General features: G+C 39.1%; 2 protein-coding genes across 2 annotated transcripts in view; one reads left to right on the forward strand and one right to left on the reverse strand.

The window, feature by feature from the left end:
* Nucleotides 1-1,160, reverse strand: part of PLEK (pleckstrin) — a 60,073-nt gene extending 58,913 nt beyond the window's left edge. The window contains exon 1 of the mRNA XM_060187174.1: nucleotides 1,013-1,160. The gene's annotated coding sequence lies outside the window, so the exon portion shown is untranslated. The remainder of the gene's footprint in view (nucleotides 1-1,012) is intronic.
* On the forward strand, nucleotides 1,146-20,836 carry CNRIP1 (cannabinoid receptor interacting protein 1). Its single transcript, XM_007521264.3, has 3 exons — nucleotides 1,146-1,472; nucleotides 5,045-5,195; nucleotides 19,849-20,836. Exons 1-3 carry the CDS (start codon nucleotides 1,294-1,296, stop codon nucleotides 20,011-20,013), a joined length of 495 nt encoding a protein of 164 aa, XP_007521326.1. The 5' UTR covers nucleotides 1,146-1,293; the 3' UTR covers nucleotides 20,014-20,836.
* The last annotated feature ends 7,116 nt before the right edge of the window (nucleotides 20,837-27,952 follow it).

The following is a 27,952-nucleotide window of genomic DNA, read 5'->3' on the forward strand; positions in this document are numbered from 1 at the left end:
TAAAGCTTATTTACTTTCCTAAGGAAAAAAAAATCACTTTCAAAATGACGTCATTTCTAAAGAAAAGCAGGATAAACCTGAATGAGAACTGTGGAACAGACCCTCCCCTACCCATTCATTCTCCATAATCTGCTTCTCCATTGCCCAGGTGTGCTCACCGGCTCTGGTGCTATCCACCTTGGTGGTGCTGAAGCAGGTGCTCATTCTCTGCGAACGCCATTCCTAGCACAGTCCCATACCTTTGGTCTCTCCTCGCGTCCAAAATCATAAACTGTCAACGCATTTCTGCCATATGGACACTCTGCAATAATGCTTACGGTACAGATATAAACTTTATGTCGTCAATGTGCCCTTTTGATTGATCCCTCCTTTTGATTATTGTCACCACTTATGTCCTAGATACACTGTTAATTGCCTTCTGCAGAGTTAACAGCATCGTGATCTTGTGGGGAATACATATGGTTCAGTACAACACATAAGATTCTTAAAACGGGAATAGGGTAATGGAAATTGATACCCACAAGAAAGTGTAGGTCTTTTAACACGTATTGGTTATCTTCCTTTCCATTTCTTTGGGCACTTTGCTAATCCAGAGTGGTCTGCAGTCTACATTCGACGGGAACTGTTTTCCCTCGGCCATTTCCACCAAGCTTTGGAAAGGCTCTTATTTCCTGACATTTAAATCACTGGTTAAGCAGTTTCCTGCTCCGCTTCGCATCTCCGCTGGGCTGCTCCGCAGGGGCGGGATCCGAGAGCAATGGTGTCAGCACCGTTTAGCTGACCCTGGCGGTTTCCAGATTCCGGAGGTCTCGCTCCCTGCTGCAGTGTGGCCGAAGCCCAGTACCTTTGCCTTCCCTTCCTGCCCTCCCCTCCACCAGCCCGTCACAGTTCTAGGAGGAGCCTAAATGTCCTCTTCCCCAGATGAAGGGGATTGTGGTGCGTAAACAGGTTTAACTCTCTCCTCTCCGACTGAGTGGATTTGCCGGAGGCCTGCCGGCCAGAGCAAACTCACCTGCGCGCCTGGCACCGAAGCGGGAGATGGGGCCTGTCGGGGCCTCACAGATGTCAGTGCTGGGCTCTGCCTGGCGGGGCTGGTCTGGGGGCCTCAGCCTCAGCCGATGCTCTTCAGAAATCCGGACGGAGGGCCGCAAGGGCGCGGGCTCCTAGCCGCAGCCACCCCTCCGCCCCCTCCCTCTCCCTCCGCGCTTCCTCTCCGCCCCCGCGCTCCCGCCGCCGGGTAGCAGCAGCGCTGTCCTCCGCCCCCGGGAGCCGCCGTGCCAGCGCCGCGCAGCAATGGGGGACCTGCCCGGCCTCGTGCGTCTCTCCATCGCGCTGCGCATCCAGCCCAACGACGGCCCAGTCTTCTACAAGGTGGACGGGCAACGCTTTGGCCAGAACCGCACCATCAAGCTGCTCACGGGCTCTTCCTACAAGGTGGAGGTCAAGATTAAGCCCACCACGCTGCGGGTCGAGTGAGTGCCTGCGCGCTCGGGTGCACACTGAGATAACCCTGGTCTCCCCTCCGGGGGGGGGGGGGCTGCTATACCCTCGCGCCTCCGCGCAGAGGGCTGGGGGCGGGGGGGGGTGGGGAGACTTCAGCTCCCTGGCCCCCTGGGTCTCTTCTGCCTTTACGCCTGTACTTCCTTGCACCTCTCAGTTCACCCATCCTCCAGTGGGATATTTTTAAAGCTACTGGAAGCGCGGAGTGGGGGGGGGGGCTTATTTGTAAATTCTCTTCCTCTTGATCCTGCTAGCGGCATGGATCCCCAAATAACCAGGGTGGGGCAGAAGGGATGACATCCCTGCAGGGGTTCACCCACCGCAGCCCTGGGCCCCCACCCTCCTTGGGTCTTGGCGAGGTGCCTTGTTCAGCCCAAGGCTGAAAGTGGGAGAAAGGCTGAAGAATCAGGTGTGTAAAGGCAGAGGGAAGGGAGTGGTGTCTGGATTTCTTGAGGGATGGTTCCAGATCCTCCATTCGCCCTTCCTTGACTGGGGACCTGAGAGAAAAAACCGCAAGCCAACGAGCAAGCAGCCTCTCCTCTGCTTAAATCTATTTTCAGTTTTCCTTGCATAGTGTATTACCCCCTCTCCTGAGTTGTCTCAGCATGGTGATGGTGCCTGGACACAGTAGGATCCTTACAACAAAAAATTATTTATTTTGGCTTATCTGTGGCAGGAACAATCTCTCCCCTGCTATCACAGAAGGATGCACCTAGTAGACCTCTGGCAGAGGTCAGCAGCTGGGCAGTGTGGGCAGGTGCAGTGGCTCATGGGGAAGTACCCAAGGGTAGGGCCCTTTACTTCTTGGTTTCTATATAAGCAATGAGTGTAGTCTAGTGTGAATGGAAGATAAGCTAGCATTTATATTATCTACCTTATACTGAAGGTCAAGCAAGGAGCGTCAGGCAGGAAGGAGGGCTTTGAATCCCACCATGCATTGCTTAACTGTCCATCAGTAGGCATAAATTTAATAAACTGGCCTGGTAGGTATCAAACCTAGATTGTTTCTGATGCTGGTGCTCCAGACAAATCTTTATGTCCACATCATATACCTATAGTATTACCCATCACACTTCCCATTTTTTGTTTGTCTCTCCTGGTAACTGCTCTCCCAAATTATCTCCTCTGTCCACCATGTTCTTTTTTCCTTTCTTTCTCTCTTTCTTTCTTTTTTTTTTTTTTTTTTTTTTTTTTGTCTCCAGGGTTATCGCTGGGGCTTGGTGCCTGCACTATGAATCCACTGCTCCTGGAGGCTATTTTTTCCCTTTTCTTGCCCTTGTTTATCATTTTTTGTTATTATTATTATTGCTGCTGTCATTGTTGGATAGAACAGAGAAATTGAGACAGGAGGGGAAGACAGAGAGAGGGAGAGAAAGATAGACACCTGCAGACCTGCTTTACCACTTGTGAAGCAACCCCCCTGCAGGTGGGGAGCCAGGGGCTTGAACCAGGATCCTTGTGCTTGTCCTTGCGCTTCGTGCCATGTGCACTTAAGCAGCTGTGCCCACCATTTTCTATATGGTAGTAGTTCTCTGATTTTTTCCCAAGCTAAAAAAAAAAAATCAGGAGAAAACACAAGTAGAACCTGAGTTGGAGTTGGTGTATTGCACCAAAGTAAAAGACTCTTGGGAAGGTGGGGGGTGGGGAGAGTACAGGTTATGGAAAAGGATGACAGAGGACCTAGTGGGGGTTATATTGTTATGTGAGAAATGTTATGCATGTACAAACTATTATGTTTACTGGTGACTGTAAAACATTAATCCCCCAATAAAGAGGAAAAATGTTTTAAAAAAAACATATTTGTGCAGCCAAGGGAGGTAGTTAATAATATAGTTTAAATAAAGTACCTAGTCTAATATATCAGGCCCTGGTTCAATTTGCTGCACTCAAAAACAAAACAAACTCAAGGAAGCAGAACTAGAGGGTTTATACTACCTTCCCTAAGGACTAGATCATGCAACAAAATTATTTTGGCTCTTTATATTTTTTACATTTCCAATCTAAAAGATTTTTACATAATTAGCTATGTATTAGGACTAGAATTTGTGTTGATGACAAAACTTTTTTTCTAGTTACATTTCAGTGTTATCAGTGGTTTTTCAGTGCCCTAAAGCAACTGTTATCAGACTTAAGTGACCATCAGGATCACCCAGAGGACTTGTTAAGACACAGATGACTGAGCCCCACTCCAGAATTTCTAGTTTACTACTCTAGGTCAGGGCTTAAAGTTGGCTTTCTCATTGGTTGATTGATGATTCTGATAAGGCTTTGATAATGTTACCCTAATACAAAAGAATGACTACTGAGAATTTCTGTTGGTGTGACTGACTTGAGAAAGAAAATAACCTTAAATCATCAAAATTCTGGTTGTTGAAGAAAAAAAAAAAAGTAAAATCATAAGACAACTAGGTCAGTGGTTCTCAAACCTACTGTACATCAGAATCACGTAAGGAACCTTAAATTTATTAGTGTCCTAAGTACATCAAAATCAAACGCACTCCTAGAATCTGAGGTTTGGGGTGTGGTTGAGTATGGGAAGGTTAATATTTTCATGGAAAAGAGATTAAAGAGGCAATGTGGGGGCCAGGTGGTAGCACAGTGGGTTAAGCGCACATGGCGCGATGTGGGATAAGGATCCTGTTTAGAGCTTCCAGCTCTCCAGCTGCAGAGAGTCGCTTCACAGGTGGTGAAGCAGGTCTGCAGGTGTCTAACTCTCCCCCTCTCTGTCTTCACCTCCTCTCTCCATTTCTCTCTGTTGAGTAGCCTACTCAACAACAACAGCAATAATAACAACAACAACGATAAACAACAATGTCAACAAAAGGGAGAAAATAAAGCCCCAGAACTAACCCTAGAGGCAAAAAAAAAAATCTTAAAAAAAAAAAAAAAGGCAATTTGATGAAGTCCATTCTTGGACTTTTCCAAAAATTCTGAAATCAGTGATCCCAGAGGTGGCAGAGTGGATAAGGCACTGGACTCTCAATCATGAGGTCCCAAGTTCAATCCTCGGCACCACATGTACTGCTTCTTTCTCTCTCTCCTCCTATATTTTTCATTAATAAATAAAATCTGTATAAAAAAATAAGAAGAAGAGAGTCGGGTGGTGGCGCAAAGCGCAAGCACCTGCGTAAGGATCCCGGTTCGAGCTCCTGGCTCCCCACCTGCAGAGGAGTCACTTCACAGGCGGTGAAGCAGGTCTGCAGGTGTCTATCTTTCTCTCCCCCTCTCTGTCTTCCCCTCGTCTCTCCACTTCTTTCTGTCCTACCCAATAATAACAATATCAATAACCACAATAATGTTCAACAAAAGGGAAAATAAATAAATAAAATAAAATAAAGAATTCTGAAATCAATCCACAAATTAAGTAGTTGGTGTAAGGTGACATTGGTTACTTGGAGAGCACAAGCCTCTTTAGCTTTCACGACTTTCCACCACACTATAGCGTCTCCTTTTTGCCAAACTCTAGGGTCCCAGCCTGGGGTCATGATACAGAGCAGAACAGTCACCTAAGTGAATTCCTACGGTAAACTCAAATTCATTGCAGGAATATTTCCATTGGTGGTGTGCTTGTCCCACTGGAGCTGAAGTCTAAAGAACCTGATGGAGAAAGAATTGTTTATACCGGTATATATGACACAGAAGGTGTGGCCCCAACCAAGAGTGGAGAACGGCAACCTATCCAGATCACCATGCCGGTAAGGCCAGCTTTGGGGACATCACATAGTACAAGGGCAAGTAGAAGCCATAGAAGAGAAAACAGACCATAGGACCAGGTGGTGGTACACTCAGTTTAGTGTACATTATTATACTATACAAGCCCTTGGCCCCCATCTGTAAGAAGAAGCTTCACAAGTGGTGAATAGTGCTGCAGTTATCTCTTTCTTGCCCTATCTCCCCCTTCCCTCTCAATTTCTGTCTATATCCAAAGCAAATAAGTAAATATATATACACACATTTATAGAGAAAGAAAAAGGGGTGGTGCCCTGGGTAGAGTATACACATAATCATGAATAAGGAATCCGGTTCAAGCTCCCAGTCCCCACCTATAGGCGGGAAACTTCATAAGCAATGAAACAATGCTACAAGTCTCTCTCTTTTTTTCCCTCTTTTTCTCCCCCTTCCCTTTCAGTTTCTCTCTGTCTCTATTAAAAAGAAAATAAAAAGAAGGGAGCCCAGCGGTAGAGCAGTGGGTTAAGCGCTCATGGCGCAAAGTTCAAGGACCGGCGGAAGGATCAAGCCCCGGGCTCCCCACCTTCAGGGGAGTCACTTCACAAGTGGTGAAGCAGGTCTGCAGGTGCCTATCTTTCTCTCCCCCTCTCTTTCTTCCCCTCCTTTCTCCATTTCTCTCTGTCCTATCCAATAATGATGACATCAATAACAATAACTATAACAATAAAACAAAAGGGAAAATAAATAAATATTTTAAAATCTTTAAAAAGAGAGAGAGATAAATACCATCTGGTGTAGTGGATTCATTGTGCAGGTACCAAGTTCCAGTGATAGCCCTGGAGGGGAAAAAGAGAGAGAAGAGATTTTTCTCTTAACAAAAAGTATAAAATTAAATGCTGTGAGACATTCAATTCATAGTTATATACTGGAATCTATTTGTCCATAATATCCAATATAGTTCACTCATTCATTTATTCATTCATTCATTCATTTATGCTGCTATTATAGTTGATTTCATAGAAATTTCATATGTGGCAACAAATTTTTTAATTTTTCAATATTAATTTTATTTGATAGAAATTGAGGGGAAAGGGAGAAATGGGGAGAGATACCTGTAGCACTGTCTCATTGTTCATGAGCACTGCTCTGCACTAAAGACTGGGGGCTTAAAGTCGGGTCTTTGTACACAGTAACCTGTATGCCCAACAAGATATGTGTGGCAAAATTTTTAAGTTTGACTACACTTTCTAATCAATTTCACTGATACATCTAGTATATCAGTACTATATTGTTTTAGATATATTGCTTTTAATTATTGTGTTTGTATATTTTGTATCTGACTACTATAATAGTGGTTTTACTAAATTTTTCACTTACTATGTTAGATTTTTCATATAGACAGTCATAATCCACATAATTGTGTCATTTTCTGATATCCTTACCACCACTAACAGACAGCATTATTTGAAAGCATTAACTAATGAAATAAAGCCAGAAAAAAATCATGAAATAAAACCTGTTTCTAAGTTTTCACTCTTAGGTATAATATTCATTTCAAATATTCATTGTATTAAATAATCCTTCTGCTTATTCACTAAACGCTATTTTTTTTAACTAGAAGATGTACTAAATTACATCAAATTTCTTTTTCTATGAAGATATTTGATCCTCAGGGACTGGGTGCAAGGATCCAGGTTCAAAGACCCCCTCCCCCACTTGCTGGGTGGATGTTTCATGAGTAGTGAAGCAGATCTGCAGGTGTCTCTCTCTCTCTCTCTCTCTTCCTCTCTATCTTCCCCCTCCCCTCTCAGTTTCTCTTTTTCCTATCCAAAAAAAAAAAAGGAAAAAATTGGCTGCCTGGAGCAGTGGATTTGTAGTGCCAGGACCAAATCCCAGCGATAATCCTGGAGGCAGAAAAATAAAATAAAATAAAGATAAAATTTTGACCCTCTAATTTATATGTAATAATTATATAATCAATTTCAAATATTAAAGTACCTTTTATTTCCTAAAGTGAACCCTACATTTATACCATATTATTTTTAGTATACTGTCAAATTTAATATGTTACTGTTTTGTTTAGGATTTTCATTGTATTATTTGATTTGTGAGCAAACACTTGAGGAAAGGTTTCCTACATATCTGGGAGAAGAATGGCAAAATTAAACAGATATCCCTAGTTTCATGAGGCTTCTAATCTACAGGATGAAAATATATTTTATACGTGACTGCCAATAACAAAGTATGTAAGTAATTATTATAAAATGTAGTCAGTAAGTACAGCATACACCAGGGATCTTGTCTAGTGTAAGACATTGGGGATGGCTTTCTCCAGAAATAAGTATATACTGAATAAGAACCAAAATAAGTGGGGGAACCTTGGGAAAGAGGGGCTGTAGTCAAGAAATGGGAGAGGACATAATATGTGCTATTAAAAGAGAGAAACCCCCACACGATTCAAGGTTCACATGTGTGAGACTCTGGCCAAAAAAAAAAGGAAGGAAGAGAGGAAAAGATACTGTTTGACTAATATGTTTTACTTTTTTTATTGAGTAGAGATAGAGAGAAATTGAGAGAGAAGAGAGAGAGAGAGAGAGAGAGAGACCTGCAGCACTGCTTCACCACTCATGAAATTCTGAGTGGTGAAGCTTGAACCCCAATCCCTGCAATACTGTAATATGTGTGCTTACCTTGGTGTGCCACTGCCTAGCCTTGACCTAATTTATTTTACTTGGTCTCCCATCCAATTGCTAACCAGACCCTATTTTGCTTAGCTTTCAGGATATGGCAAGATCAGTTTTCAGGGTGGTTTGGCCATATACTTACTTCTTTCACTGGTTTAATATTCCTGAGATCCATGAATGTTATTGAATGTATATGTAGTTGGTCCCTTATATAAATAATCTGTATTCCATTGCCTTTCCTATTCATGTTTTTTTCTTTAATAGTTCCACATGAATTTTTGCATAAGTTGTTCAATTTCCTTGAATGTGTCATTAGAACATTAATAGAGATTGCCTTGAGTCTGTAGGTTGCTTTTGGCAGGACTGCTGTTTCAATGATATTTATTCTTCCAATCCATAAACAGGGAATGTTCTTCCATTTCTTTGTGTCATCCTCTATTTCTAAAAATATTTTATAGTTTTCATTGAAAATGTCCTCACCTCCCTTCTTAGATTTATTCCTAAGTATTTTATCTTTTAGGGTTCAATTGCAAATAGAATTGCTTCTTTACGTTCCCTTTCCTGTGACCCATCTTTTGTGTATAAAAATGTGGCAGATTTAAGAGTATTGATTTTGTAACCTGCCACTTTACTGAACTTATTGATGATTCCCAATAGTTTTTTTTTTTTTTTGGTAGGGTTTTGGAGATCCTCTAGGTGTAAAAGCATATCATCTCCAAATAATGATAATTTAACTTCATCCTTTCCAATTTGAATTCATTTGATATATCTTTCTTGCCAGATTGCAATGGTGAGGATTTTTGAGACTACGTTGAACAGAAGTGGTGAGAGTGGACATCCTTGCCTACTTCCTGACTTTGGGGAAAAGCTTTCAGTTTTTTCCCCATTGAGTATTATGTTAACCATGGGTTTGTCATACCATAGCCTTTATTATGTTGAGAAACTTTTTTCCACTCCCAGTTTCTTGAGGGTCTTTGTCATAAATCAGTGTTAGACCTTGTCAGATGCTTTTTCAGCATTGATTGATTGATTGATAAAACCATATGATTTTTACCTTTCTTTTTGTTGATGTGGTATACAACATTAATTGACTTGTGAATATTGAACAGTTCATTTCCCAAGGATTAATCCCAGTTGGTCTGTATGGATTATTATGTTAATACATTGTTGGATTTGATTAGCCAAGATTTTGTTGAGGATCTTTGCATCAATGTTCATCAGGTATATAGTTCGATAGTTTCCTTCTTTAGTAGAGTTCTTTCCTGCTTTGGAGGTAAGAGTGATATTATCCTCATAGCATGTGTTTGGGTGTGTTCCTTCTTCTTCTGTTTTCTGGAAGAGTTTGAGGAAGAATGGAGATTAGTTCTTCTTTGAATGTTCTGTAGAATTTATTAGTATAGCAATCTGAACCTGGGCTTTTGATTAATGTTTCAATCTACATTAGTAGTTGGCCTGTTGAGTTCATCTGCTTCCTCTTGTGTGAAGATTGGCAGTTGATATGACTCTGTGTCCAGTTCTTCTATGATGTCTGATTTATTTGCATATAAGTATTTATAATAGTCTTGCATGTTCCAAATCTCTGCACCATCAGTTGTAATCTCTCCTCTCTTGTTTCTGAATGATTTTACTATAGCTTCTCTCTTTTTCTCTTAGTAAATATAGCTAGGGGTTTATCGATTTTATTTATTCTTGCCAGAACCAGCTCTTGGTTTCATTAATCTTCCTGATGTACTTTTCTTATTGTCTGTTTCACTGATTTCTACTCTAGTTTTAACTATTACCTGTCTCCTGCTGACTTTTTGATCTGTTTGTTGCTCCATTTCTAATTAGTTTGGCTAGGCTGTTAGATGGTTTAGTAGTGGTCTTTTCTCTTTTTTAATGTGGGCCTATATTGCTATGAACTTTTTTCTCAGAACTGCTTTTGCTGCATCCTATAAGGTCTGATAGCTGATTTCTTCATTTTTGTTGATATTGAGGTAATTTTTAGTTTCTTTGTTGATTTCTTCAATGACTCATGTGTTATTCAGAAGCATGTTGTTTACTCTCCATATTTTGGCAGTCTTCCTTTTAATTAATTTATTTTTTTATGGTTTATTCATCATGGTCTGAAAAGATGCTTTTTATGATTTCAATATTCACATATTTGCTTAAGCTGTTTTTTTAACCCAGCTTAAGAATGTTCCACGTGTACTTGAGAAGGTTATGAATTCATTTCTTTTGGGATGGAAAAACTTTGTGTATTTGTTTCAGTCCATCTTATCTGTGGTTTCATTTAAGACCACTATTTCCCTTTTGATTTTTTGAGCAAATGATCCGTCTCTTGCTGTGAGTGGTAGGTTAAGCGCTCCTGCTATTATTGTGTTGTTGTCAATGTCTCTCTTGAGTTCAATAAGTACTTGTTATGTTTGAGTTCACCTGTTTTGGAGCATATATATTTATTATTGTTATGACTACTTGTTGGACTGATCCTTTTTTATCATTTTGTAGTGACCTTCTGTCTCTAATGATATTCGTTGCCTGAAAAATCTACTTTTTCCTGCATTATTGGTGTATAACATCTTATTCCAATATGTCACCTTAAGTATCTGTTTTTTTTTTGTTTGGATGTGTGTTTCTTGGAGAAATAGAATAGGTAGATCTTGTTCTTTTATCCATTTATCTACTCTGCTTCTTTTGACAGATCAATTTAGGCCATTTACATTTAGGGTAGTTATTGATATATATGGTTTACTTATATCTGTTCTGGTTTTTTGAAGTTGTTTTAAGTTGTCAATTCTTTTCCCATTTGCTTCTATCTGTTATTTTGTATGGATGGGTTTTTTATGATGATTTTCTCCACTGAACTCATTTCAGTAGGTCTTCTTCCTTATTTTGAATTGTGGTTACTGTAAGCATAATAATTAGTATATCTTTTTTAAAAAGTGTTTTTAAATTGGTCTTGATTTACTAGCATTTGATAGTGCCACTGTGCAATAATCCCCTCCCCTTTCCTATTTTATTGTTCTTTCCTATTTATGTTGTGTTCTTAGTTCTAGTTTACTGCTGATCACCTTACTTAGATTGTGTAATCCTTTCTGCTTCTTTTCTTGTGGGACTCCTTTCAATAATTCTTGCAAGGTGGAGTTGGTAGTTGCAAATTCCTTGAGTTTTTGTATATTTGAGAAGAACTTTATGTCTCCCTCATATTTAAAGGATAACTGTGCAGGGTAGAGTATCCATGGCTAGAAATTCTTAATCTTTTACTACTTTGAATATGTCATTCCACTCTCTCCTTGCTTCTAGGATTTGTATAGAGAAGTCTATGAAAACCTTTTAAGATCCATTCTTTCCTTTCCTTAGCAGCCTGCAATTCTTTTTCTTTGTCATTGAGTTTTGACAGTTTTACAGTGATGTGCCTTGGTGTTGGTCATTTTGCGTTCAAGAACGTAGATGTATCCTCTGCAACCTGAATGCTTATGTTCTGAGGATTGTCCAGGTGAGGAAAAATTTCCGCTATAATATCCTTGAATATGATCTCTGTTCTCTTTTACCCTCTCTTCTTTCTCAGGAATTCCTATCACTCTTACACTTGAACTTTTGATGGAGTCTGATATTTTACAGTCTGCTATTTTTAAAGACATTTAAAAACAGATTTTAGTTTCATAAGTTTTGCTCTACAGTTTTTCCTTTTCTACAGCATTGATTTCTACACTCTGTTTTCCTTTTTTTTTCTTACCACTTACAATCATTAAACTGGCTAAAATTAAAAGGGTTGTGATGCTATCTGTTGGAGAGGACACAAAGCATTTAACTCTCATCTTGTTGGTAGGAATGTACAATGATAGTCATTTAGAAAATTTTTAATTTAAAGTTAAAACATTCTGCTTATTTACTTATAAGAAACATAATTTATATTTCTATTTATTCAGCTAAAAAAAAAAAGGAAAAGGAAAACAAGGGTCTGGGTGTCCAGTGCACCTATGGTAAAAGGAAATGGCAACTTAATGGTGGGGGAGGTGAGCTAGTACATATTTGAGGGAGAAATGATAACAGCAGCCTTGTAGTTTTTAAAAAAATAAATGGAAAATATAGTTACTAGTAAAACTTTAAACAGTATAGGATTAAGAATCTTGAAAAGCCACAGAAATTGATAGATCATATCACTGAAAAAGCCACAGATGTTTATTTTTACTGTTTTTTGTTTTGTTTTGCTTTGTTTTGCTTCCAGGGTTATTTCTGGGGCTCAGGTGCCTGTACTATGAATCCACTGCTCCTGGAGGCCATTTTTTCCCCTTTTGTTGCCCTTGTTGTTCATCATTGCTATTATTATTGTTGTTGTTGTTAGTGCTGTCATTGTTGTTGAATAGGACAGAGAGAAATTAAGAGAGATGGGTAAGACAGAGAAGAGGAGAGAAAGATAGACACTTTCAGACCTGCTTCACTGCTTGTGAAGCGACTCCCCTGCAGGTGGGAAGCCAGGGGCTTGAACTAGGATACTTAAACCGGTCCTTGCACTCTGCGCCATGTGCGCTTAACCTGCTGCACTACCGCCCGCCCGGCCCCCTATTTTTACTGTTTTTTTCCAAATGAAGTAACATTATGTTTCTACTAATATAATATGCTTGCTCAGTGCTCCCTAATGAATGGACTTCTGGATAACTTTATTCTTGGTATATTTCATGTGTCTCCCTCCAATGGGGACAGATGGTCTGGTGAAGAGTAGAGGACTCTGAGGGTTTTAGGTGAACTGGTTGGAAGACCACAGAAAGCTTAAAAGAAACCCTTAGATTAATCATTGATTTTTATGTTTGTATTATTATTATCATAATTTATGTATTTTGTTTACTATATAAGTGAGAGTTTTACATGAGACAGAGAAAGGGAAGCCAGAGCACCATTCCAGTACATGCAGCAGTGGGAATCAAAGCAGGAACCTCAGACACTGAAGTCAGACGCTGCTCCAGTCTGATTCATCATTTATTATTGAGGACATCAAGTGAGTCTCCTCTCCTCGGAATTTGATGTGTTCTCTTCCACATTGGTTGTGTCCTGCAACTTATAAGGGCACTGTGGCAAATTAACTGCCTACATGGAGTGCCAGTGTGGGTAACTATATAACAAACTATCATACTTTGGGGGGTGGCTTAAATAACATTGCTTATAGGCTAAAGGCTAGAAATTTAATGTCGAAGAATAAGCAGATCTTGTATGTCATGAAAAAGCACTCTTTCTTAAGTTATTGCTTTTTTGCTGTGCCTTTACATGAAGGATATCAAAGGGATTGTTTCTCTCATGATTTTTTTTTTAATTGCTTCCAGGATTATGGCTAGGGATTTGTGCAAGCTCTATGAATCCACTCACTACTTCCTGCTGCCATTTTTACCTTTTTTTTTTTTTTGTTAAATTTTTTTCTATATTATCTGATAGGACAGAGAGATATTGAGAAGCTATGGGAAGATAGAGAAAGAGACCTGCAGACCTGTGGCTGCTCCACAGTGAGAACAAGGTCCTAGAGTGGCCCATAAGAGGGTTTATGATGATGTCCCTGATGTAAGTGACCAGTGATGGTGGAGAGAGGGATCTATTAAAGGTCCAGGCCTATCATATATTTGTGGGAATCCAAGGGTTCCCTGACTAGAGCCCCAGAGGAGAGGGTGCCCTGGTATTGACCCAGAAGGCCATCATTAAAGTGTGCCAGTCTCTTGCCGTTATACAGCTTTTATAGTCCTTACTTTAACTGACTAGCTTAGACTTTCTCCCAGTTGTTAAAGCATTAAGTGTCATTTGTTATATCCAAACCAATATTGGGCTAATGGGACCTGGCCTCAAGTTAGGGAGGGACTAGACCTAGAGTTTAGGTGGAATCTAAGTTATCCTTAAGTTTTACTGCATTATTGCATAATTACTTGTTTAGTGATTATAATAGAGGTTATCATAGGGGACAATAATTGTCCTTTAGTTGATATATATACTTTTGCCAATATATCTCATGGCCAATTATATACAGCATTTCTTCTAAAAATTATCAAGAGAGTAACATTAATGCTGTTGCTATCAGAAGAGATTAGGAGGGAGTCGGGCTGTAGCACAACGGGTTAAGCGCAGGTGGTGCTAAGCTCAAGGACCGGCGTCAGGATCCCAGTTCGAGCCCCCGGCACCCCACCAGCAGGCAGGTCCCTTCACAGGCGGTGAAGCAGGTCTGCAGGTGTCTGTCTTTCTCTCCCCCTCTCTGTCTTCCCCTCCTCTCTCCATTTCTCTCTGTCCTATCCAACAACAACGACATCAATAATAACTACAACAATAAAACAACAAGGGCAACAAAAGGGAATAAATAAATAAAATAAAATATAAAAAAAATTAAATCTTAAAAAAAAAGAAGAGATTAGGAGATATCTCTTACTGTCTTTTGTGTAGTTAATTGAGTAAAGTGATTGGTACTAAGCTCATATGTGAAGACATGTCCCTCAAGACTTTATAGTCTTGATAGCAGAGCCAAGTCTTTGCAATATAATTTTACTGCCTGGACTATATTTTCATTCAGGGAAATAAAGGGAGACAGAGAGGAGGAAGGATACCATAAAACCTCCTGTGTGGTGCCAGGCTTGAATGTAGTTCATGTGCATGACCCTACAAAGTGAACTATCTTTCCAGCTTCATGTGAATTGTTAAAGAACAAAAATGTTCTGTTCATAGCAGTGTCCAAAAACATTGTACACATTTTGTTTCTCAGAAAAAAAATATACTGTTCATTAATTCATACCCCTTTGCTTATATGGACAGACTGGTTCATTGATAATGGTTCCTGAGTACAGATTGAGAAACCTAGGTTCTTGACCTGCTTTGTGATTAGCTGACTACATGGTTTAGTCCTAGAGCAAATCATTTAACCTCTCTGAATTTTGGTTCTTTCATCCATAAAATGGCAATGTAAAAACAATAACAAGATTAAAATGGAACAACATAAGGTAAAGTGTTGTATAAAATAGTGCTATGCAAATGCACAGAATTATGCCTGTGTATAAATTGCATCACCTAGGCAGTCTGTTTAACCAAATTTTCCTTAGAAAGCACAGATGGACTGAGAGGGAATGGAGAGTCTTGTAGTTGCTTCTGCTCTTTAAGAATGTCAGCTTTGGAAATCCCATCTGTTCTTGGTTAGATAAGAATAAATTCTGAATGCTATGATGAGAGACCCAAGCAAAAGAACTCTAAGAGAAAGAATGCTATTAGGAAGTTAAAGCAGCTAAAATTTGTGAGAGAGGAATCATATGCATGATTAATAGCAGTTAAATTTACTACAGTATGACCTTGAGCCAACACTAATTAAAAAAGTGAATGAAGCAGGGGCACAATGGTTATATAAAAAGTCTTATATGACTGAGGTTCTGAGGCCCCAAGTTCAACCCCACCATTATAAGCCAGAGCTGAGCAGTGCTCTGGTTAAAATAAATAAATAAAATATAAAATAAATAAAAGTCAAAGTAGAAACACCCAAACATTCCGTCTATTCAGTTGTGACTATTCCTGTCTGTAAATTACTATTTTTGTTCCTTGCTTTATATTGAGACTTTCTTAACTTTGTGGTTATTTAGACATAAGTGTAATCATAGTCATGTTGATTGGTTGGTTATTTGCTTTTTTACGGTCTACATTTTATCTGTTTCAAAACAGACCTCAACATAGTTTCTCCTGCATGGTTTCAAACTGCTTTATCTGCATGGTTTCAAACTGCTTCCCTCAAAGGATAAATGAGTGTTTCCAAAGTATTTTCTAACTTAATTCAATTGCATTTAAGAGGTATAATAAGTTGTACTGACCAAAAAAATTAGAAGTAGTACTAAATTCTCTTTAGAAGTTTTGATGATTTATAAAATGAGATTTTAACTTATTCTTACTAATGCTACCCTATTGTAAATAAGTGTAGATTTGTTATTAGAACTTATGAATCCATGGGCCAGGGAAATCATCAGTAGTGCAACAGCCATTCACATCAGAGGCAGTGAAAGTCTTGTATTCAAACCTTGTCAACACTATAAGCCAGCCAGAGCTGAGAAGTACTCTAGCAAAATAATAATAATAATAATGTAAACCATATTTTTTTTTAAAAAAATAGCTTATGTTCCCTTAGTAGAATTTATAAAACTCCAGGATTTGAGGGATATAAAAATACTGGTCAGGGAGACAGCACATCAGTGAAGCAAAATAATTTCATGTATGAGGCTCCAAGGTCCCAGTTTCAACTCCCAACACCACCATAAGCCAGAGATGAGCAATGATGGGAGTTAGGGGCCTAGGGTTGGGGGAGGAGAGAATATCCCCAGCTGGAGCAATATAGCTATAAATAGATTCCCCCCCCCCCCCCCCCCCCCCGCCATCAGGGTTATTGGTGTGGCTAAGTACCTGCATGACAAACCTACCACTCCTGGCAGTCTTTCTTGTCATTTCTTCTCTCTTTCTTTCTTTCCTTCCTTCTACTTTCTTCTTTTTATTTTTGTTAGTGATTTAATAATGATTAAAGGGATTGAAATACTATATTCTTGCCTTTAGGTTCCAAATTATTAAACAATTTATTCTCTTTTATATCTTAATGCTTTTTCAGACACCAAGTTACAAATGCTACCATAATGCCAACTTGACTTCCCCAGACAGATGACCTCACCAATGTGTCCTGGAACCGCACCTCTCCAGAGCCCTGCCCCACCTAGGGAAAGATAGAAATAGGCTGGGAGTATGGATCAACCTGCCCACACCCATGTTCAGCAGAGAAGCTATTTCAGAAGCCACACCTTCCACCTTCTGCATCCCATAATGACCCTGGGTCCATACTCCCAGAGAGATAAAGAATAGAAAAGCTTCCAGTAGAGGGGGTGGGGTATGGAACTCTTGTGGTGGGACAAATGTGTGGAATTGTACCCCTCTTATACTATGGTTTTGCTGATATTTTCTGGTTTTGATTTTACAAATAATTTTTTTAAAAGATTGTAAGATAACAGGAATACAATTCCATACAGTTCCCACCACCAGAGTTCCATGTCCCATCCCCTCCACTGGAAACTTTCCTGTTCTTTTATCTCCCTCTAGGAGTATGCATCAAAATTCTTTATGGGGTGCATAAGATGGAAGATCTTGCTTCTGTAATTTCTTCTCTGTTGGACGTGGGTATTGGCAGGTTGATCCATACTGCCAGCTTGTTTCTATCGTTCCTTAGTGGGACTGGGCTCTGGAGAGGTGAGGTTCCAGGACACATTGGTGAGGTTGCCTGCCCAGGAAAACCAGGATGGTGTCATGGTAGCATCTGCAACTTGGTAGCTGAAAGGCAATAAGATATAAAGCAAATTATAGGACTAGAACATATGAAATTAGGAGTCTTCCTGTGGGAAGAAGCTGGGAAGTTTATTTTTGGTATCTTCCAATTACTTTAGTAATTTTTGCCTGAGCCTGACAGTTAACATGCAGGTGGACTAACAGTATTGTCTGGAAAAATGTTCTCAGAGTTGAGAATAGGACTAGAAAGCTGGATTAGAGCATAGAGTAGCTCCCAAACATGAGGAAAATATATAAATACCATTGACTATTTACCCCATCAATTTGAGTGAGGGCCTGTATCTATTCCTATTTAGCACAGGAGCCTGTGTGACCTCTGATTCCCTGTCAGTCTGAGCTAACATGGTCACAGCTAAAAACATTTAATTTGATGCAAATTACCCCCCTATATAATTGATCAGTAATATTTGAACATCTGTTATTCACTAAAAGCTACACTTTGAGTTATAGCTTGGGTATAGTAAATACATCCTTTTAAAGCATACTGCAGGTATCTATCTTTCTCACCCACCTCTGTCTTCCCCTCCTCTCTCAATTTCTCTCTGTGCTATCCAACATCATCAAAAACTGTAACAACAATGGAAAAATAAGTAATTTGAAGTAGCATATTAGCAAACATGTAACCAGCACCCCAACTAAAATATAGAATGGCTCCATGACCTCTTGCACTTTTCCATCAGCCATTAATCCCTCTCTCCCTTGGTTAACTACAGATTATTCCTGTCAGTATGATTATATACTATTACTTCAGAGTGTGTGATATGTATATATGTGCGTGTTTATGTGTTATACTGGGTGTGTGTTTATGTATTATATTGGGTTGTCAGAAAATTCATGACACATTTTTGCATAGGAAAACATGGATAATAATAAGTTGTGAGGAAAATACCTCACAACTTTCCTGACAACCCAATATACATGGAACCACACATCATGTACTCATTGGGGTCTAGATTATTTTCTTTAGCTCATCTGATATTCATCCTCACTGTTGCCTAACCCAATGTGTTCTTTCTCATTGTTGAATAAATTCCATTTTATAATTTTTTATAAATTTTATAAATGCAGTGTTATAAAACTTCTCCATCACAGGTGAATGATGAAACATTTCAGGGCTGATTCCAATCTGCAGTTATTGTGAATAAAGCTATATCCCTGTATATATCTTTAAGTCATGACTTTCTAAAAAGAGATGTGTATTTTCTTACCTGGCGGAAAAAAATTTCAGTATGTCACCCACTACTTCAAATCAAGCAGATCTCCCAAAGGAAAGCCAGACCTTTTCTAAGGATCAAATTTACAGGATGATGCAATGATGCAGGGTATAATTTTGAGAGCATCTTGGAAAACTATCTGGAAAGCACCTGATTGGCCTCCCCCTATAGTTACCACAAGCTTAAGGCTCCTATTGCTCACTGTCCTCCCCCTGCCATGTTGGCTGGCTCCTCACAAGTCTAAGAACCTTGCCAAGTCAGTCCCTGTCCCCTCCAATGACAGGGAAGGGTCAGAGAAGAAAATAAGACAAGCATCATGCTGATTAATGCCAGATCCCCTAAATAGCTTCAGGCGATGGTAGTAGGGTCAGGCTACCCCACAGGCCACTTGAACACCTGCCCAGTAACCTCCAGGGTACTCTATGCCCTCTTCTCAGCTACATGACAAATGAGTCCTTACAGCTCAGGAAGAGTTCTGTACAGTGATTTATCAAGCCTTCTGAGAATAGAATGCAAACTTCTTAAGAACAAGAATCATACCTTACATAGAAGACATGTGAATATCACATAGAAACTAAGTATGATCTTGGATAATGTATCATCAAAGCCAGAGGAGGAGTGAGAATGACTTCCTGACCTGTAAACACATAATATTTGCAAGTTGTCTTTATCATTTATCAATCAATTTGCATTGTCTTTATCAGATATTTTCCCCTGGAGCTAATAATGAATAGGCAATTGTATCTTATATTTGGCTATGTTGTATATGTTTTTCCCTGTAGTTATCTTTTGAAACAAAAACTAAAAAACAATCACTAAACTCCCCATCCCACCTCTTTTCAGTCCTCCATCTGTGGCAAGTTCTGAAATCTTTTTAAAAAAAAATTAAATGGGGTGTTTTTAAGGAGAAATAATATATCTCATACATTGAGAATAAGACTGTATAGAAATGATAAATGCTTCTTATACAACCAGGATAAGATTATATAGGGGGAAAAAAAGGTTTAAAGACAGATTTTCAGGACAACATCTCTCATGATCGAGGTTAAATGCAAGTGGTGCAAAGCACAAGGAACGGCATAAGGATCCCGGTTCAAGCCAAGGCTCCCCACCAGCAGGGGAGTTGCTTCACAGGCAGTGAAGCAAGTCTGTAAGTGTCCATCTTTCTCTTTCCTTCTCTGTCTTCCCCTCCTCTCTCCATTTCTCTGTGTCCTATCTAACAACGACAACATCAATAACAACAACAATAATAACTACAACAATAAAAAAAAAAAACAAGGGCAACAAAAGGGAAAATAAATAAATATATTTAATAAAGATAAACGCCTAAGCTTTATAGATCGGGAAAATCTTGATTAATTTCATTTCACTTTGTAGGAACTCTTTTACAGAGGTTAATTATTTTATGCTATTTGGTGTAAAGTATGGCATTTAAATGCAGAATGAAATCTTTATGGGGCATGCTTCTCTTCCCTCAGTTCACTGACATTGGGACCTTTGAGACGGTGTGGCAAGTCAAGTTCTACAATTACCACAAACGAGATCACTGCCAGTGGGGAAGCCCCTTCTCTGTCATTGAGTATGAGTGCAAACCTAATGAGACACGCAGCCTCATGTGGGTGAACAAGGAGTCCTTCCTCTGAAGACGGCCTGTCCGGAAGTTGCTGGACAATCTCTCCAGAAATCTACTTTTAGGTAACCCAGCACAAGCCTTCACCAAGGCATGCACACTGTTACTATTTCCCATCGGGTGCTGATGACCTACTAGCCCCGATTCTTTTGACAGTATAACCTCTCAATGTTCCTGACTTGAAAGATCATGACATACCACTCCCACCCCCCCAAAAAAGTCCCTTTCTGTGTATTCTGTGCTGGTGTTCCTGCATCGATGTGTTACTATTGGCTGTTTGTGACTAGAACTCAGTGGAGTTAGTCCACCACTGACTGGTGTTTTCTTTCCAAGTTGAAGGAATCATTGAGTGATTCCCCTCTCTTTTTATTACGTGTTAAATTTAAAAAAAAATGTGTGTGGGTTCTCCCCAAGTGTAATATGGTGATATGTAACTTCAAAAGTTTTCCAGCTCTCAACACAACCTTTGTGAAAATATGATGCAAAATGTAGTGAATAGTACTAAGTGTTGTGTTCTAAAAACAGCTCAACCTTTTCGGCAAAGGATAATGACAAAATAAAAGAAGAGTTTTTTAAGTGTTTATAATGTAATAAAACTCATTCAGGTAATTTAAGGTATTGTGTTGTTACCTAGTGAGAGTGGGGAAAAGGTCATTGTGGACCACTGTTCAACAAGGTGACAGAGGCTAGAGTCACCTCTTTGACAAGCTGCCATTGTGCTTAAATAATCAAATTGATAGCATCCCTTTTTTTCCCCCTTTGACTTGAACTTTGTAAAACTGTGTATGCAATTGTAATCAATTTTTGATATTTCTTGATAAAGGCATTGAAAAGCATCTCTGATTTGCCTTCTTAATTGGATGACATCTGTCTCACAGGTGGGCATCTCCTCCAGGCCAGCTCCATTCATATCTCCATCTCTGCTTTGGGGTGAGTGGAATACACCTGGAGTAGAATTGGCACACTGTAACTCATAAAAAACTCTTGATGGTTTAACAAAAGTGCTATGTCAATTTTAACATGACTAGCTTAAGTGCAGGCATTTGATGGGGCAACCTGAAATGCTTGTTCCTATCATATCTCCGTTTCCTTCTTACATGGTGACCACTCTTCCCATCACTGGCTAATAGCTGAGGATGCTGTGCTGCCATACAGCGCAGATACATTGCTACCAGGGCACTGCCACTGGCACAAAGTCCTTACACCATATAGTTTGAGTGTGAATGCCCTAAACAAATAAATTTCCTCTTGAAAAGTAATATACAACTTTGCAACAATATGTAATAATCACTTGGGATACACAAATCTGACTGTATAGGGAGAAAGGTTTTTTGGTTTTTTTTGCTACCTGTAAACCTTTCAAGTAAGTCTATGCAAGATTTAGAGGAGTATCATATAACTGAATTGAAAAGATTGGAATCAAATCCTTGTACCTATAAATTACTTCCCTGCAATGAAGCTGTTACCTTGGATTTGGTCTCATCATAAGCAATGTTAAAAGACAGCAGAATGTGTTTCAATTTTCTCATTTCTCAAATATAAATGTGCCTATTACAACAATTATTATATATTAACATTAACCCAGTTTTTAGTATTATATTTTAAAATCAGTGTTTAATTATTCACAGAAAAATTGAGATATTTAAAATAATTTATTTACTGTAAACAGAGACTTACTTCTTCCAGAACATTCCATAATTCCAGAACATAAAAGTGCAGGGTCAGGCATAGGTAGATAGTATAATAGTTATGTAAACAGACTATCATGCCTGAGGCTCTAAAGTTCCAGGTTCAGTCCCCTGCACTACTATAAGCCAGAGCTGAGCAGTGCTCTGGTTTAAAAAAAAAAAAAGTGCAGAGTTGTAGCCTGGAAATGGCAAAACAGAAGATCATAGGTCTTGCAAGCATGAAGTCTTGTATTGGATCCCTAGCATGTGCCAGAATGATGACATGGTGTTTTCTCTTATAAATATAGAAATACTTTTAAAGAAATGCAAACATTAGTAGTCTTGAAAATGTAAAAAAAAAAATTTATACACTTCAATGTTTAAATCATTTGACTAGTTAATATTTTCATTTGTGAAACAGTAGTCTTTAAGATAGTGACTTGTCAGAGCTTTAATGTTTGTTTGTTTTTTAAAGAAATATTTGTTAGGCTCTAATACAGATTTTTTTTCTTTTTTTTTTCTTTTTTCTTTATTTATTCTCTTTGTTGCCCTTGTTGTTTTATTGTTGTAGTTATTGATGTCGTTGTTTTTGGATAGGACAGAGAGAAATGGAGAGAAGAAGGGAAGGCAGAGAGGGAGAGAGAAAGACGGACACCTGCAGACCTGCTTCACCACCTGTGAAGCAACCCCCCTGCAGGTGGGGAACTGGGGCTCGAACTGGGATCCTTACACCAGTTCTTCCACCACGTGCACTTAACCTGCTGCGCTACCGCCCGACTCCCTAATGTTTGTTTTGAAGGTTAGAATCAATAGTATCAGTTTTGAACTATTACAGGGTTTTTTGTATGTTTGTTTTGTTTTTTGCCTTCAGGGTTATTGCTAGGGCTCGGTGCCTGCACTACAAATCCACTGCCCCTGTGGCCAATTTTTTTCCCTCCATTTTTATTGGATAGGACAGAGAGAAATTGAGAGGAGGGGAAGATAGAGAGGTAGAAAGACAGACATCTGCAGACCTGCTTCACTGCTTGTGAAGCAACCGCTCTGCAGGTGGGGAAGCGGGGGCTCAAACCAAGATCCTTGCACCAGTCCGTGTGCTTCATACTATGTGCACTTAACCTGGTACGCCACTGCCCAGCCCCCGTTCCAGGTTTTCTTTTTTTAAACTAGGGGCATCATTTTAGTTGGAAACTATGCATAGCATACCTGAGGGAAATATGCTCTTACAGAGGAGTAGAAAGATGAGCCCCGAGCAAGAAGCTAAAGCTCCTGAGTTCCAAGAACACACTTGTTGAGACTAAGTGGTCACTGTCTTTCTGTGTGTCTAAAACAGGAGTTAGCCACAAAAATTCTAAAACTCCTTAAGTTTAATGATTAACATACATACACATTTCTCTACTCTATACTATCTTGGTTTTGGGGTGTGTGTGTGTGTGTTTTCTCTGGTACTAAGAGCTAAGGTTGAATCAAGGGGTGTGAGGAGTTGGAAATGCAGTAAACAGGAAATCTTAATAGCTAATTGGCCATGTTAAGTGATCTCTCCTGGCATATACTGTTCTACTTATGACTGGATTCAAGCCCAGTCTCTGGCTACTTCTCACATAGCTTTCCTCCCTCTCTAAAATTTGAATGCTCAGCTATATCAAGCTGCTGAGTTGTAACTTTGCCCCTCAGCCATCTGGAAAAGCTATTTTTATACAAGTTGTAGCCATGTATGTCTCTCTACTTCTAAGCATCAAGCTACCCAGAAGCTTGAGGAAGTAGGCCACCCTTCTAATTATGATGATGACTAAAACACTTTTGAACAGGTGGAAGAATAGAAATGTTTTGAATTAATATTTTGTGACACCTCACTTATTAAGAAGTCATTTATCCAACTATCTAAACTATCTGGATCACAATTAAGAACAGAAAACATTCCAGAAAATGAACAATTTTGTCACAGATGAAACACAAATCCATTCACCAGTGGCTTGAGTCTTCTCTCAAGAAATTATAACTCTTATTTTAGGCACAGGTCTTACATTTTAAGCCATTTGGGTTCTGACTCTTAGGGAACTGGGAGCAGAATAATTAAAGAGAAGAAAGCAAGATGTAGAGGTAGATATGCAGTCGTTTGTTTTCATAGAGAAAGCAAGTAAAAAGAGCAGCAACAACAACAACAAAAAAAAAAACAGATAATGGGGTGGAGGGGATAGCATAATAGTTATTTACAAAAAAAAAAAAACAACTTTCATGCTAGAGGCTCCAAAGTCCCAGGTATAGTCCACAACACCACTGTAAACCAGAGCTGAACAGTATTCTGGACTGAATGACTTTCTCTCTCTCTCTCTTTCTCTCTTTTCCTCCCTCTATCACTCCTCCCTGTCTCCCCTCTCCATATATCTATGTCTCATTGAAACAAATATCATGTTACTACTTTAAAAATAAAAGAAAATAAGCATAATGTAATTGTAACAGTATAACAGGGACACTCCTTTAAGTAAACAATGTGTACTGAAATAATAGTTCTTAATAATAGTAAATACAAATGAGTATGCATAATCATGGTTCTGGCTAATTAGGAAGATCATCCATTATCTTCAGAAAATTTCAGTATTACTCAGTGTATAAGACTTGACTTTCTAGAGCTGAAATGACTCAAAACAAATTCTGGTTCAACATTGCAAATGGTCTCTTAAGGCTTTGTGAGAACTACAGTGATTATTTGGGGAAGGTGGAAGGAGGTAAATACTCCATTAACCATTGTTGCTGGTGTGGAACTATCCCTCTATAATTCTGTAATCAAGTAAACCACTATCAAATCACTATTAATTTTTTTTGTTAATTTAATTTAATTTTTTTAACTTAATTTTTAGCACTTTTCTGCTCTGATTTATGGCAGTGCTAGGAATTGAATCTAGAACTTTGAAGCCTCAGTCATAAAAATCTTTTTTCATGCCCACTATGCTATCTCCTTTGCCCAAAAATTTTAAAATAAAATAAAATAAAACCAAATCTGGCTCAACCACTGAATGTCTGTATGACCTTAGGCAAGTCATTTAATATCTCTGTGCTTCAGTTTTCTTACTAGAAAAATCAAGATGGAAATACTGGGTTGTCAGAAAAGTCATGATGTTTTTTTTCTGTGTTTTCTATGTAAAAATGCATCTTACCTTTTTTGACAACTCAACAGTATTTACCTTGTGGAATGGGTAAATTAATTAGTGCATGTGAAAACTTTCTGGTATGTAACATTATTATTTAATGCATTTTGTCTTAAAAGACAGGGCAAAGGGTGCAGGGGTAGATGGTTATGCAAAGAGACTCTCATGCCTGAGGCTCTGAAGTTCCCAGTTCAGTACCCTGCACCACCATAAACCAGAGCTGAGCTGTGTTCCGGTGTTAAAAAAAAGATGGGGCAAAATACATCTTATCAAACAAAAATAATTATTTCAAATGCCAAGAAAAAAACTGAAGACACTTGTGAAATGAGTGAAGACAAACTCATTTTCCTATGATATTACATATATGAACTTGAAATAATGACCAAGTTTTTCTCAAATTGTAAACCCTCCTGGACTGACCTGCTAACTCCCTTGTCCAGTGGAAAAGGAAGTGCAGAAGCCAAAACTCCCACCTTCTGGACACCAAAAAGAATTTTGGTACATACTCTCTGAGGGATTAAAAAATAGGGAAGTTTCCAATGGAGGGGACAGGACACAGAACTCTGGTGGTGGGACCTGTAAAGAATTATGCACCTAATATCTTACAATCTTGTAAATCATTATGAGATCACTAATAAAAAAATTTAATTTTATACCCCCCAAAATGCATGTTGAGATAATATTTTAATTATTTAAAAATAAGTAATTTGGGAGTTGGGCGGGTAGCGCAGCGGGTTAAGCGCACATGGCACAAAGCTCAAGGACCCGCGTCAGGATCCTGATTTAAGCCCCCGGCTCCCCACCTGCAGGAGTGTCACTTCACAGCTGGTGAAGCAGGTCTGCAGATGTCTATCTTTCTCTCCCCCTCTCTGTCTTCCCCTCCTCTCTCCATTTCTCTCTGTCCTATCCAACAACGACGACAACAATAATAGCTACAACAATAAAGCAACAAGGGCAACAAAAGGGAATAAATAAATTAATTTAAAATAATAATAACATGTAAAAAATAAGTAATTTGCAGGGCTGGGCAGTAGTGCATGAGGTGCTAAGTGCAAAGACTGGCGTAAGACTCCTGGTTGGAGCCCTCCTTCCACCCCTGCAGGGGGGTCACTTCACAAGCAGTGAAGCAGGTCTGCAGGTGTCTATCTTTCTTTCCCTCTCTCTGTCTTCCGCTCATCTCTCAATTTCTCTCTGTCCTATCCAACAACATCAACAGCAGTAACAATAACAACAATGGAAAAATAAGTAATCTGATGTAGTATATTTTAAGATGTTGTAGGAAAAGACATTTCTGCCAAAGTCAACTCCATTAAGACTGCTTTAATAGAGCTGAGAGATAGCTTTAAAGTTATACAAAAAGACTTTGATACCTGAGCTAGAAGGTTACTGTTTCAATCCCCAGCACCAACAGGAGCCAGAAATGAACAGTGCTCTGGGGGGTTGGGGGAAGGAAAAGAAAAAGAAAAAACTACTTTGATAAAGACACAGATTTGAATAATGTAAAAGCATCATGACACAATCAGTGAACTTAGAAACTCTAGAATGATGTCAAAAGTTTTATTTGTGGTTTCCTCCAGTCTTTCTAACAACTCTGCAGGATAAGCAGTGCATTACCATTCCTCTCTTTATTTAAAAAATTAAGTCTCCAGAGTTGAAATTATAATACTCAACTTTAAATAGTTCATTATTATTTCTTAAAAACCTTTTCTTTGTGAAGCCATCATTCATGAACTGGTGCCAGTGATATGTACCTCCCAGGATGCATTAGGATTAAATAACATATCACATGCAAAGCACCTTCTATCTCTTCTTTCTATCACCTTCCTCCTGACACATTTGATTTTAAATTACTTCATTATATGCCCACACTCCTACAGTGTTTGTGTTTTCTTTACTTGTTTTTGTCATTTTAGTTCAGTGTCTTTACCTTAATTGACTTGCAGCCTAATAGGTCTAACTATTAGTATTTAACTTTTGGAAACTCAGTTTTTATACTGTCTTCAGCAAACAGAAGGTGGTCTTTTCTTTTTGAAGTCATAATAACTATTGCTGTAGCACATGACAAGACAGACTGCAATTTTCCATAACAAGTGTGCTATTGCATTCTCCCATTTGCTAATAAGTGAAAAATACAGCAATATCCTTGGTCACACCTAAGATTCTAACAGTAATCCTGACAGACACTTAAGACTATCATGGGGAATTTCTGAATCTCCTTCAGATAAAAAAAAAAAAAAAAAAAAGAATACTTTTCTTTTTTTTTTTTTAATTTTTTTATTTAAGAAAGGATTAGTGAACAAAAACATAAGGTAGGAGGGGTACAACTCCACACAATTCCCACCACCCAATCCCCATAACCCATCCCCTCCCATGGTAGCTTTCCCATTCTCTAGCCCTCTGGGAGCATGGACCCAGGGTCGTTGAGGGTTGCAGAAGGTAGAAGGTCTGGCTTCTGTAATTGCTTCCCCGCTGAACATGGGCGTTGACTGGTCGGTCCATACTCCCAGTCTGCCTCTCTCTTTCCCTAGTAGGGTGTGTCTCTGGGGAAGCTGAGCTCCAGGACACATTGGTGGGGTCTTCAATCCAGGGAAGCCTGGCGAGCATCCTGGTGGCATCTGGAACCTGGTGATTGAAAAGAGAGTTAACATATGAAGCCAAACAATTTGTTGTGCAATCATGGATCCCAAGCTTGGAATAGTGGAGAGGAAGTGTTAGGGAGGTACTCACTGCAAACTCTAGTGTACTTCTGCTTTCAGGTATATATTTTGCAGTAGTTTATGGATATGTGTGCACATAAGCTCTCTCTCACAGAAACTGGTGTATATCTAGATTATGGGACTTTGTTAGAAAGTGAACTACCTGAGATGAAATTAGAGTGTACTATAAAAGGAAAGGTCTCACCCGAGTAATGAAGTTAAAGGGTTGTCATTCCACACGTGAAGTCTCTGGATACAGTCTGAGGTGAAGCATGTTGAGGTGGCAATAGTTGCTTTGGTTAGGTTGTGATCGGCGGATGCAATATTATTTGGTTTGGATTGGGAGATGCATACGGGAAAGTGGGCCCTATCCAAGGGTTCCAGGACTGGGGGAAGTAGGGGCTCTATAGTGAAGATGTGAGGTTCCTGCTGTCTTAGGGTTTAAA

This window comes from Erinaceus europaeus, chromosome 3 (genome assembly GCF_950295315.1).
Source record: "Erinaceus europaeus chromosome 3, mEriEur2.1, whole genome shotgun sequence".
Lineage (NCBI taxonomy): Eukaryota > Metazoa > Chordata > Mammalia > Eulipotyphla > Erinaceidae > Erinaceus > Erinaceus europaeus.

Coding starts and splice junctions, on each gene's coding strand:
- CNRIP1 (XM_007521264.3), top strand. CDS start 1,294: ATGGGGGACCTGCCCGGCCTCGTGCGTCTCTCCATCGCGCTGCGCATC. Junction 1,473..5,044: donor CCCACCACGCTGCGGGTCGA/GTGAGTGCCTGC, acceptor AATTCATTGCAG/GAATATTTCCATTGGTGGTG. Junction 5,196..19,848: donor CTATCCAGATCACCATGCCG/GTAAGGCCAGCT, acceptor CTCTTCCCTCAG/TTCACTGACATTGGGACCTT.